The sequence below is a fragment of the Leptidea sinapis genome, chromosome 30, assembly GCF_905404315.1.
Source record: "Leptidea sinapis chromosome 30, ilLepSina1.1, whole genome shotgun sequence".
NCBI classification, from domain to species: Eukaryota; Metazoa; Arthropoda; class Insecta; order Lepidoptera; family Pieridae; genus Leptidea; species Leptidea sinapis.
This window is the reverse complement of record NC_066294.1, coordinates 8587850-8601432: the sequence shown is the minus strand read 5'-3', so window position 1 is coordinate 8601432 and position 13583 is coordinate 8587850. Positions and strand designations below refer to the sequence as shown.

The window sequence follows — 13583 nt, the reverse complement described above, 5'->3', positions numbered from 1 at the left end:
CAATGAAGCGACGTCTCTACGCAACGCCAAGTGATCCAGCCGTTCACAGAGCACTGGGTCCCCGACAATTCGAGCTGCCCTGCGTTGCACGCGGTCAAATGGATCGAGCTGATACTGGGGTGCGCCAGACCAGAGATGACAGCAATACTCCATGTGTGGCCGGACCTGCGCTTTGTAGAGCGCTAGTATGTGGGCCGGCTTGAAGTATTGCCGTGCTCTATTAATGACGCCCAGTTTCTTTGAAGCCAATTTGGCTTTGCCTTCCAGATGACCACGAAATTGGCAATCGCTCGAGATTTCGAGACCCAGTATTCCGATACTAGGCGCGGCTTTAAGAGAAGTGTTCTCGAAGAGCGGTGATACGACATATGGGGTTTTTTTTGTGGTTAACGCGCAAACTTGAGTCTTCTGGGGGTTAAATTGGACAAGGTTCAATTTTCCCCATTCCGCAACCTTCTCAAGAGAGGACTCGATAGAAGACACAAGTTTCTCCCGGCACTGGTCGACGATTTCCCGAGAGAGACCTGCATGGCCAGTGTATCACCAGTGCTATCGTCTGAATATATGTTGGAGGTGTCCAACATATCATTGATATGCAGAAGAAACAGCGTGGGAGACAGCACACAGCCTTGCGGCACTCCAGCATTCACGGGCTTCGGGTTCGAGCAATATCTGTCGACAACGACCTGTATGCTGCGCCCAGTGAGGAAGCTGGAGGTCCACTTGCACAAGCTCTCGGGAAGCCCAAATGATGGAAGTTTGGAGAGGAGCGCCTTGTGCCATACATGATCAAAGGCCTTCGCTATATCCAGGCTAACTGCCAGGCATTCCCCCTTGCTTTCAATAGCCGCTGCCAATCTATGTGTTAGGTATACCAGAAGATCACCTGCCGACCGACCATGGCGAAACCCGTATTGTCGGTCGTTGATCAACTGGTGACCCTCTAGATATACCAAGAGCTGACGGCTAATTATGCTCTCCATGATTTTGGAGAGCAGGGAGGTAATAGCAATAGGCCTGTAGTTTGCCGGATCCGAACTGTCTCCTTTTTTTTGGATCGGATGGACAAGGGCTAACTTCCATGAGTCAGGGACTACGCCTTTAGAATAAGAGTGCCGGAATAAACGCGTTAGCACCGGCGTCAACTCAGGGGCACACGTTCTAAGCACGATTGGAGAAATGCCATCCGGCCCGCTCGACTTCCTGACGTCCAACGAAAACAGAGCTCGCCTAACAGTTTTCTGTCTGAACTGTACTTCAGGCATAGAGCTCTGACACCGCGGGATGGTCGGCGGTGTTTTTCCGTTGTCGTCAAGAGTCGAGTTGGAGGCGAAAAGAGTGCACAAGAGATCGGCTTTCTCTTTTGCCGTATGGGCCAGGGTGTCATTCCTCATGTGCAACGGCGGCAACGGCTAGCTGAAGTTACCAAGAGCAGCTTTCGACAACGACCAGAACTTGCGTGTTCCGGTCGGGTAACTGGAAAGCTGCTCGCCGATTTTGACGACGTGTTTTGACTTTGCACGGGCGATTTGCCGCTTAAAAAATCTGGAGGCACGGTTGTATTTCCTCTTAAGAACTGTGCAGTTCGGATCCTTTGTGCCCAGCGCCGCAACCCAAGTTCGATACGCCTGTTTTTTGCAGTCAGATGCTGCTTTAACAGACGCATCGAACCAGGGCTGTGATCTGCCACCGATGGGTACTACAGAGTTTGGTATAAAAATATCCATACCCTGTAGTATCACATCGGCTACTGCAACGGCGCAGGCACTAGGATCATCCGAAGGGAAACAAACCCTGCCCCAAGGGTAGGATGCAAAAAAGGAACGCATCCTATCCCAATCTGCTGACTTGTAGTGCCAAACGCGGCGGGTCGCTGGTGGTCTGCGACGTTGGCGTCGGATAGGCACTACACTCCTGACCAGGCAATGGTCGGACGTTCCGAGAGGGGCGTCGACAAAGACCTGGTAACCATCGGGATGTGTAGTCAGCAGAAGATCCAATAAGGACGGCATGTGGCTATCCACATCCGGGAGCCGCGTTGGCGACTCAACCAATTGGGACAGACCATACGCCAATGCAAAATTAATATTAAATACCTTGTGGCGATATGATTGTAAAACTATTGTTCACCCAAATGGGTACTAAAATAAAATAAAAATATAAACACAGACAATGGCTTGCGTTTATAAACACAAAAATATCTCAAAAAAGATTTTATGAAAGGAAATCTTATTACTGTCTGTGTGCAGTCAATATATTTTCATCCATTCACGGTACATGTTCAAATCAGCCACCGAACTGGAGGTAAGTATTTGAACCTCTTATTAACCTAATTCTATTAGCCGAACAGTATATTTATCATTTTTGGATTTGGGTTCAACATTTTGTAAAATTTGATCACTTCAACGAACGATACACATTTTCAAGAGTCATACATCGAGGGATCCCAATAAAGTCTTTCGCCATATTTATATTTTAAATTAAGTGTATAAGCCTTGATAATATTACTATCATACACACAAAATTACTTTGTCAATTAATAAATATAAAATTCAGAGAAATATCTTATAACAGTCGTAAAAACTTTTCAACTTTCTTTTTGCGCAGTGGATAATTCTTGGATTATTTTCCGAGACAAGGTATCCTTGGTGACCCCCAAACAATCTTATCTAATCAAAAGAAAGTGATGCATAAATGCAAAATTTTAACGATATCGTATCTGTGTATGTAGAATATGGAATGTATGTATATGCGTCTTAACATGAATAATATTTTTGATCAAACCGCACGGTTTTTCCACAATTAGAATATGACTGGTCCGTGTGAAGTGCATTGCGGACAATGGGGTCATAAATGTAGGCCAATGAGAGATGATAAAGAAATGCCACATCCACGCATTACAAATGCTTTTAATATATAATTATTATGGAGTCATGAGTATCAAGGTCGCTTACTCATCTACTCGGTAGACCTACTTTACGCACTACTAGACTAGCTGTCTACATCAAATGTATTTCTAAGGAGCGAAGGTCAGTCTAATCAATCAATCAATCAAATTCTTTATTTGCGTATAAACATGGTATGTTACGATGGTACAATCTTACAGTTTCACATGTTTCGACAGGTTTAACTAAGAATGCAAATGATTGGAAAGAACTGCTAAATGAATCATCCACTTGTGATGAACAATTGATATCAATCTCGTTTCTGAATGAGATGTACAATGTTCTCCCACCTCCCCCACTCTGTCGTAACTCGTAACTCATAACCAGATGTAGATGTTTACCAGTGGGAGGCTTCTTTTCACAGGAAGCGGGCTGGATTATGGGTACCACAACGACGCCTTTTTCTGCCGTGAATCAGTAATAAGAAGGGCGCCGTAACGAGTGAAATTACTGGGCAAATGAGACTTAACATCTTACGTCTCGAGGAGACGAGCGCCGTACTGCCGCTAAGAATCAACATTTTAATCCACCAAGTTAAACTGATCTGTTGATCAGCATTATGAAAACGCATATTCCTATACATGAGCACAAGAAATATATTTTCGCATTTTGCTACAACTTGCTACAAGATGGCAGTGCAACGCTTCAGCCTTTTAATTATACCGTAAGAAATTCTGCGGAGGTACGTGGCTAGGTTTAGAAAATATATAAAATATCATGTATAAAAAATCTATAAAAAAATATTAACATAGCACATACAAGAAATTATATTTAATCTGAAATAAGACACATCAAAAGCAAACAACCATCATAATATTATAATATTATGCACCATCTGCATTATTAATCAACGCAGTGTAAACTTACTCCAAGTTTAAAATAACTTCTCGCTGTCATGTAACCCTGTAGTGACAAAGGTAAGATAAAGACAAAAAAATTAAACTTAGAATAACTTTACATCGCGTTTATTAATAACAGAGCATAGTTATAAGTTCTTGCCGTCTGAAACATTTTATAACTGCATTATTTATTAGTCTCAGAGCAAACTCTGTTTCTCTATATTTTTTCATTCATACAAGAAAGTGGCTACTGGTTGTAGACAAAAACAAGAATAGATAGACCAACAATAAGAGTTGCTGCTACAACAGAATTATCATAGAACTGAGTCGTATAATATACATTATACAGTGTCCCTGACACATTGGCGGGAAGCGATGTGATTGGTTAATTTCATTAAAAAATGGTTGACTAGTACTTCATTGTAACAATTTGTATTGTAGGTCTAATATCTTTAAATGTCTTTGAAAGCAGGTCTACTTACAGGCACGTATCTTGAAGGTGGAGTTGTTCCGCAGCATGTTGACCACGAAGCACACCAGGAGCGCCAGGATGAGCAGCGCGGCGCCGATGCCCACCCACACGTAATACGGCAGCGACTCCGGCCCTCTGGCCTCCCCCACCACACACTCCGAGTTCACATCACCACGCAGATCCTTCATCAATCTATTCACAAAAAATATTTGAGGATATAAAATTGCTGATGCAACATAAAAGTTTGAGAGTTTCACCTTTGAGATCAGAGTGTAACCGAAGCGACCAATCATCGCGATATTATTGAAGCAGCATTTATCTCTGCATTGCCATTTAATGCCAATTTTACCGGAACAGGATGCCGGCTAGATTATGGGTACCTCAACGGCGCCTATTTCTGCCGTGAAGCAGTAATGTGAGAGAGCATTATTGTGTTTCGGTCTGAAGGGCGTCGCAGCTAGTGAAATTACTGGGCAAATCAGACTTAACATCTTATGTCTCAAGTAGACGAGCGCAATTGTAGAGCCGCTCAGAAATTTTGGGTTTATCAAGAATCCTGAGCGGCGCTACATTGTAATGGGTTGTGCGTATCAATTGCCATCAGCTGAACGTCCTGCTCGTCTAGATCTTTATTTCGACGCTGATTAAAACGCCTTATTGGGCATTAGTTGTAGGCCAAGCATTTTAATAACCACTACATACATATTTTGATAATTCTTAGTTTAATAATATCTATTGTATAAACATGGTTTGTAACCACTTTGTCTACTAACGTTTAATTCTTTGCGGCGCTGTTGTTTTAGGTCTTTAATCAATTATTTTATACCATAGAATAAGCTAGTGAAATATGACGTTTTGTTATATTTTTGTGTTAATATATATTTATATATTCGTGTTAATATGGTCAAATAACAGCCAAGGTGCGGGGTCAGTTTCTCATTTTCGGGCAACAAGAATATTTTTTTAACCTGTCCCTTCGCAATGACTCGTTGAGGTTTTTCTTGTGATTTATTTACATTTGCAAATTTTGGTTTCATCGCTTTGCATAGATTTTACTGAAAAAATTAGTTTCTAGCAAATGTATTATAAAAAATTACAAAATATTTAATATTTGACCTATCTTCATGATCATCATCAGCTGGAAGACATTCACTGCTGAACAAAGGCCACCCCCAAAGATTTCCACGACGATCGGTCCTGCGCTGCCCTCATCCAACGTATTCCGGCGATCTTGACCAGATCGTCGGTCCACCTTGTGGGGGGCCTACCAACACTGCGTCTTCAGGTACGTGGTCACCATTCGAGGGCTTTCCTACCCCAACGGCCTTCTGTCCGTCGACCCCTGTATATGCCCTGCCCACTGCCACTTCAGTTTGGCTTTCATCTGGGCTATGTAGGTAAATTTGGTTCTCCTACGGATCTCCTCATTTCTGATTCGATCTCCCAGGGAAACTCCGAGCATAGACCTCTCCATTGCCCTCTGAGCGACCATGAGCTTTCTCATAAGGCCCATAGTTAGCGACCACGTCTGCGTACCGTAAGTCATCACTGGCACCACACACAAGTTGAAAACCTTCGTCTTCAGACGAACGCTGCCCATCCGAGTTGGATTCGACGAGTGACCTCTTCGCGAAATTGGACCTGCCTAACTAACGGATTGTTTGTCCGAGGTAGACGTACTCGTCGGCCTATATAATACGTGTTAAAATAATAATTGAATTGAATTTTTTATTAGCGGCGGTCATCTACTATCGAGCGAGTATACTCGTCCGCTGGTAGCGACATTAAAACATAATAATAACTAATTAAGTGCTACAATAATTACTTATTACAAAAGGCAGGTGGTCGATCACAGTACGTACACTGTTCGGTGTATTGTTTCATTCGTCATATTACCGGCTCGCTTGGATAATTGTACAAACAATAGACTCCAGATGTGGTGTAGTTTAATGGTTTATAATCCAATCCAAGTTGAGATGCGAAACTAGGTCCTTTTTATGCAATTTTAATAACGTTACATATATACAAATGAGAGTACATACACGAGTTGACCAAGCTTCAGCGTCTGGCAGCCCAAAACGTTTGGTTCAAACAACATTGTATGTCTCGTGCCAGATTTTGATGAGACAACACGTCCTGAAGATGCCTCGTGTAGAGGCGAAACACGTGTCGAATTGTTTAAAAACAAATATTGGCGGAATTAGCACTAAAGAAAACTCAAAAGTCAAATCATTTATATAATTATGGATTTCCGCAAAGTAACGCCTAAAAAATCTTGCGAGTGGCATTTCTTTTAAGTCCTTTCTTAGCTGACCTCTACTCGGCGAAAGGAATATTCCTAACAAATTTCAAGTCTCTACGTCTTACAGTTCCAGAGATATCGTGATGAGTCAATATGGGCATACCTACAAAAAGCGCCTACACTTTTCGAAAAGGCCGGAAACGCTCCTGTGATTCCTCTAGTGTTGCAAGAGAACGGGAGCGTAGGTGACACATACGCTCGTTTGTCCTCGACTTCCTTAAAACTGTTTTTTAAGTGTCGTCCTTTATGATGGTCATTTATATTCGTATTTATGTCTGTATGTTTACAGACATATGGATAGCGTATTAAATATATTGTTTATTTGCATCCAAAGTACACGCTGAGCTTAGTTTGGGACAAGTATATATTTTATTATGTAAAAGAGGGTCAATATTATTATTATTATTATTATTATCTATGGTATTGTATTAGCTTTTTTTTATGGAATAGGAGGATAAACGAGCGTACGGGTACTGGTGTTAAGATCACCGCCGCCCACATTCTCTTGCAACACCAGAGGAATCACAAGAGCGTTGCCGGCCTTTAAGGAAGCTGTCCGCGCTTTTTTTGAAGACACCCATGTCGTATCGTCTCGGAAACACCGCACAAGGAAGCTCATTCCACAGCTTTGTAGTACGTGGAAGAAGTCTCCTTGAAAACCGCACTGTGAAGGATCGCCACACATCCAGATGGTGAGGATGATATCCTAACTTGTGGCGTGTCGTGCGAAGGTGGAATTCAGCGGCAGGAATCAGGTTAGCTGCTTATTTTTTGCATAACTGGTGCATTTGGTGGGTGGATGCGATCCGTTTTCAATACCTAGTTATGGGTTGGTGTTATGCATTACTTTGTTTTTACATAAGTGTCCCATACAGCGTAGTATCAACTACACGTGTTTTCTTTTAAATCAATCACCTCAAACAAATCTCGACCTTAACTCCCGCAACAGTGGGTTTCCGCATCACGTTGACGTCTGGCATTCCACAACAGCGCGTTATGCACGAGATTTCTTGCCTCGCACAGCCACTTTGTGGAATCAATTACCGGCTGCTGTTTTCCCGAACCGATACGACTTAGGGCCCTTCAAGAAAAGAGTATAAGGCCGGCAACGCATCTCTTGACACCTGTTGTTACGGATGTCTCCTGCAAGTTTGCCACACCTATATCTTTAATCGAGCAATTCTTGTATATATAAATATATATATAATCTGAATCTCGGAAACGGCTCCAACGATTTGAATGAAATTTAGTATACAGGTAGTTTCGGGGGCGAGAAATCGATCTAGCTAGGTTTCAATTTTAAAAATCTAGTTTTATCCGTGTTTTAATGAGTAGAAGACTATAATAGAGTGGTTAGCGATCCTACCTACTAAACTAGAGGTCCCGAGTTCGAATACCGGTAGGTGCAAGCATTTATATAATTAATATGGATGTTTGTTTCCGAGTCATGGATGTTTAAATGTATTTATGTATGTTTATATGAATTTATGTATGTTTAAGTAAGTATATCGTATTTAATATATCATTGTCTTGTAACCCATAACACAGGCTTTATATGCTTAACTTGGGGCAAGATAATTTGTGTGAAAAGTGTGTCAATATTATTATATTATAATAGCTCAGATGGGACACTGGGTGATCCGGAAAGCAGAAGACCTCGGTTCGAATCCAGATGTCCTATTAGTTTATTTTTGTTCAAGATTTGTACCTTCTCAAAAAACCGAGCAAGACTCGGTCGTCAAAATGCTGTTAAATCACTTACCCCTTAAAGCATTCTCCACACTCGGAGACAGATTTAATACAGGAAGGCGGTCCCAGTGGGGGATCTCGCTTCAGCTGCTCGCAGTTGAGACACTTCATGCAGACATAGACTTCGGGCACGCAGTAGAACCCACTCTGGCACTGGGCGTCGAACTTACACAGGATGGGCTGCGAGCGTGCCGTCCTGAACAAGGAGGCGGTGGCCAAGTAGGCCACCAGAACCCTGGAACAAACAATAACTTCATTGAGGCTGAATTCGATAAAAAGAAATTATGATAATAAGGGACGAGACGAGGGCGTTCAGATGATGGTAATTGATACGCCCTGCAAATTACAATGCAGTGTCGCTTAGGATTCTTCAAAAAAATAAAATTCTGAGCGGCACTACGGCGCTCGTCACCTTGAGACATAAGATGTTAACACATTCACTGCTTACCTCAATCACACACACAGTCTCATTTGCCCAGTAATTATATATAGTTTACTTTGACTTTGAACAATATGAAGAAAAACTGTAAGGCCTAAAGCTACCAATAAATGATCGGATTTGGTACAGCCGAACCATCGGAGGCGGTCTGATAGCGGACTATATTCACACACCATGGAACCAGGAACCATACCATACACACAGACAATGCGAGATACCATCGAATAAGGTTCAGTACCGGACCACGTCCGATGGTTTGGCGGTACCAAATCCGATCATGTGTTTAAGCTATTACATTTATCAGCAAAGTGTTTCAAACCAGATCTCGGCGAATCATATGCTACTCAGAATATACAGGGTGTCCCAAAGTTATGGGACATGAAGGGAAAGTACCTTAAATATCGAAGATAGGCTATTTTACTGAAAGAAGACTTTATGTTATTTTTAAAACTTATTAATTCGGCATTCAAAGATTTTCTAAAAATTACTTGCCTCGTCTGAGAATCGAACCGACTTAAATGTAAAAAAATAACTATTTTATTATGGGAAAACATTTACACAAATACTTATAAATGGCAAAACCGGTTTTGATCAAAATATGCGCATGATTTTTAGTTGCTATCTTTTCGTCTTGATGACTCTGCGCGATTTATGTTGTAATTATTTTTTTCTTAGTCTGGTCGAATATAATATAAGAACCATTAAACCAAACATTTCATATTCAGTAAGTAAAATTTAAAGTTTTTTATAATTGAAGCAGCGGTGGGACTGGATCACATGCGTCGGCTCTGCTAGTCATTAAAAGTACTATGTAGGTAATTCAATTAGTGTTGTGAGAAATGAGCTCCGAGGCGGGAACTCGAGCTCCGTGTCGAAGCTACTGGGTCTTCAAAGCTCGAGCTCTGAGGGCTTGAAGGTCTTAAAGGCTCGAGCCATGAAGGCTCAAGAGTCGTAAATAAAAGATTCGAGTCGAACATTGGGAGGCTCCTTTGTACAGGATGTCGGCTAGATTATGGGTACCACAACGGCGCTTATTTCAGCCGTGAAGCAGTAATGTGTAAGCATTACTGTGTTTCGGTCTGAAGGGCGCCGTAGCTAGTGAAATTACTGGGCAAATGAAACTTAACATCTAGCCTCAAAGTGACGCGCGCAGTTGTAGTGCCGGTCAGAATTTTTGGGGGTTTCAAGTAGAGATGGGCCGAATATTCGTTTTATATTCGGTATTCGGCATATTCGGCAGCTTTACCGAATATTCATATTCGGCCGAATATTCGGCTGAATCACGTAATATTCGGCAAAGTGATACTCAAAGTTTTTACTGTTATTGACCCGTGTATTATCATGATTTGAATGTACAGTGTAATGAGGTAAGTATTTTAGAGTATAGCTTTCTGTTTTTGTCGTCACTGAAGCTTTATTTTCAATTAAAGTAGGTTGGTAAAAAGATAACAACTTAATGCAAAATATAGGTATCTACTGTCTAGCTGTTTTGGGATTAGGCTGCTGTGTAAACTCTTTAGAATAATATATTATAATCAGGTCTTAATTGAAGGAAAATAAACAAGATATTTATTTCGATCAGTCTTTATTGTGTTAGAGAATATCTTAATCAAATCACAACACCTTAGTAGATTATGAATAATATTTTTTTCTAGTTTCTACTCAGCATAGCGTCGCAAAATATATTTATTGATATTAAACTTTTAAAGCTATCCTATTCAACCAATATAGTTCTTTATAAAGAAAATAAGTAATTTGTTTGTACTTTTCAGGTTGTAATTTAAGAGATCAATCACTTAATCTACACATTTAGAGTTAGGAACTTAATTATAGTCTAGTGAGATATAAAACAGATATACACGCTTAGCGTAAACAAGTTTAGACCTGCAGTTGTGCGACGGAACGGAATCAAATGTACCCAATATTCGGCCGAATATTCGGTTCGGTAAAAGTTTTACCGAATATTCGGCCGAATGTTCGTATTCGGTGAAACCCATGTTCGGCCCATCACTAGTTTCAAGAATCCTGAGCGGCACTGCATTTTAATGGGCACGTCTTGTCCCTTATTTTCATTAAAAAAAAACTAGGGCTCGAGGATGGAGACTCGAGCTTTTTAACAACTCTGAATTCAATACTCTCAGTTGTATCGTACTTAAAACAATGAACATAAGTCAGTAGGATATTTTTATTTGCATACACACTGTTATTCAATGTCAGCGCTGTTGCATAAAACCGCACCGAGCACTGCGCGAGGGAATACGACTCACGCACCAGCAACGAGCAGTATAAGTAATTTGCGTTGTATTTTACTGTACATGCTTAGAGTATAAAACCAACTGGAGACGCAATTTACAATTACTTTCATTATACTTGTTTATTATATTGAATTCCCATAACGAGACCTCGTATTGGAATCGAAAGTATGACCTTTATAAGTTCACCTTTTGTAGTTTTTAATTTATCATACAAATTATTAGCGATTATCAAAGTAACATACCCTAAGGAGAAAATTGACAACGTCGCATACGTAGAGCTTCATAATGATATTAAGAATGATAATAATAACTGAATAATGAAAAACATGCCACTCCCTAACTTTTATTGATTGTTAGCTAATGTTAATTAAAAATAATGGTTATTGAAGTGAAACTTCTTTATCGACGTATGAGAGAAATTTTATAGCAAATCGTGACGATTTTCGGTTACGCGCCATTTTGTATTTGCAATTCAACGTGGTTACCGCGCAAAATTATGATTTCAATATCATGGATATCGTATCCGAGGTTCTCGAGGGTGCAGAGAATGAATTTGGGATCATTTTTGAAATCCAAGATGGCCGATGCGCAAAATTATGATTTCAACAATATTGAGATCGAATCAGAGGTTTTCGAGGGTGCAGAGAACAAATTTGGCATCATTTTAGAAATCCATGATGGCCGATGCGCAAATTTATGATTTCAACAATACGGATATCGTATCCGAGGTTCTCGAGGGTGCAGAGAACGAATTTGGGATCATTTTTGAAATTCAAGATGGCCGCCGCGAAAAATTATGATTTCAACAGTATGGATATCGTATCCGAGGTTCTCGAGGGTTCAGCGCGCGGCCGTGAATACGTTGAACATCTACCCCATTGGCTCTGTATCGAGCAGGATTAGCTCGTAGATGCAAGGAAGTAGAACATCTTCTTTCCTAGCGTTGTATTGTGCAGGATTAGCACGTGGCCGCGAAAAAGTAGAACATCTTTCCTACTAGCGTCGTATCGTTTGGGTTAAGCGCGTGGCCGCGAGTAAGTAGAACATCTTATAATTAATAATATTGACAAAAACATTTGATAATTAATAGAAACGAGATTTAAAAATGAGTTTTCCAAAGAAGTTCACTTCTGACATGTGTATTTAGTACAGACAACATTTTTTGATACTAAGTTCAATTTAATTATTTAAGTAGTGTGTCTATCGCGTACGTAGCTAATGCTTAATTTAAACAATTGCATAAAATTTGGTTCTTATTGTAAGTTTGGAATATATTTCTTTGATGCTTTATTCGTGTGACCATAGATATGTATATTTTATATATATAATATTCAGGGGCTTGCATTGATTTTCTAGTAAGGTAGACACTATGGATCTAACTAGTCGTAGTTGAGCTTTGGAATACTTACCATAAGCATCTAAAATCTAGCATAAAGAAAAATGTTATTACTGCGTGTTAAATAGAAGTTTGGTTATAAAATAACGGAACCAAATTAAACTAAATCAACTTTAACACTAGTGCTATATTTATTTCGGTGTATAACGAGGTAGGCACTGCCTAATTGCCTATGTGATATGCACGCCCCTGATCATAGAATCATACTCTCAAATATTATATTGTAACTTGTAAGCTCTATAAAATAAGATACCTAGTTTTGTAATTCTGATTGTTTTTTTCTTTAGTATAGTATCTTTATAACGCTTTAGATATAAGCTGTAATGTTACATTCTGTGTATTTTTAATAAATAAATAAATATGCTAAATAAAACATATTGCACGCGCCGTACTTTCATTATGAAGAACTAAATACCGTCTACTTTGGTTGAATACTCAAAGGCGCCATTGGAAAAAGTCCTTTTGCGTTGTAGATGTAATTATATTAACAATAAAGGCTTGTAATAAAATGTGTTATTATAGACCCTAACACATAAGTCATAAGTTCTACAGAGGCTCAGCCAGTAGCTGTAGTCGTGACGCATACTGATAGTGGCCTGATCGTCCGTTTGCCTTATCTGTCATATAACACCTACCAATGCACAATTCACAATAATTAATGTGCAATATTGTGTTTACTTTTGTTTTGTTATTGTTTATTTAAACAGTCCGCATAAAGCGGTTGGTTAAACATGATATTTCTTTCAATATTATTTATTAATTTAAGATGTAACAACAATAACTCAACTTAACATTAACAATTGATTTATAATAATAATAATATTAATTCTACAAACTATACAATGTAAATAATTATAAAGTGGTAAGTGTGAAATTACAAAGAATAAAAGTAAGAATTGATAAGTCATTAACAATCTAACACAAACAATTATCTACCGTTGTCGTTATTTTTTCTAGAACTTTATTTCTAAATGAACGTGTCGTGAAAAATGTCGACGTCATGAACGTTGATATCATAGAATGTTGTAGATATTCTATTATAAGGACCGTATTGTTTCACATTCGTTCTAGAGTAATTATTATTTGAAATTATTTTATTAATCGGTTAATATTGAGAATCAACATGGAATATTGTAGCAATTGTAAACTATTCAATTAGATTGTAAAGATTGGTAGTTGAGTTTCT

The 13583-nt window shown here is 39.5% G+C and overlaps 1 protein-coding gene across 1 annotated transcript in view; it reads right to left on the bottom strand.

Annotated features, from left to right (window-relative positions):
- Positions 1 to 13583, bottom strand: part of LOC126973712 (uncharacterized) — a 44683-nt gene that overhangs the window by 15561 nt on the left and 15539 nt on the right. The window contains exons 2-3 of the mRNA XM_050821041.1: positions 8321 to 8542; positions 4267 to 4448 (exon numbers count right to left, since the gene is read on the bottom strand). Coding sequence (XP_050676998.1) covers positions 4267 to 4448; positions 8321 to 8542 — 404 coding nt within the window. The remainder of the gene's footprint in view (positions 1 to 4266; positions 4449 to 8320; positions 8543 to 13583) is intronic.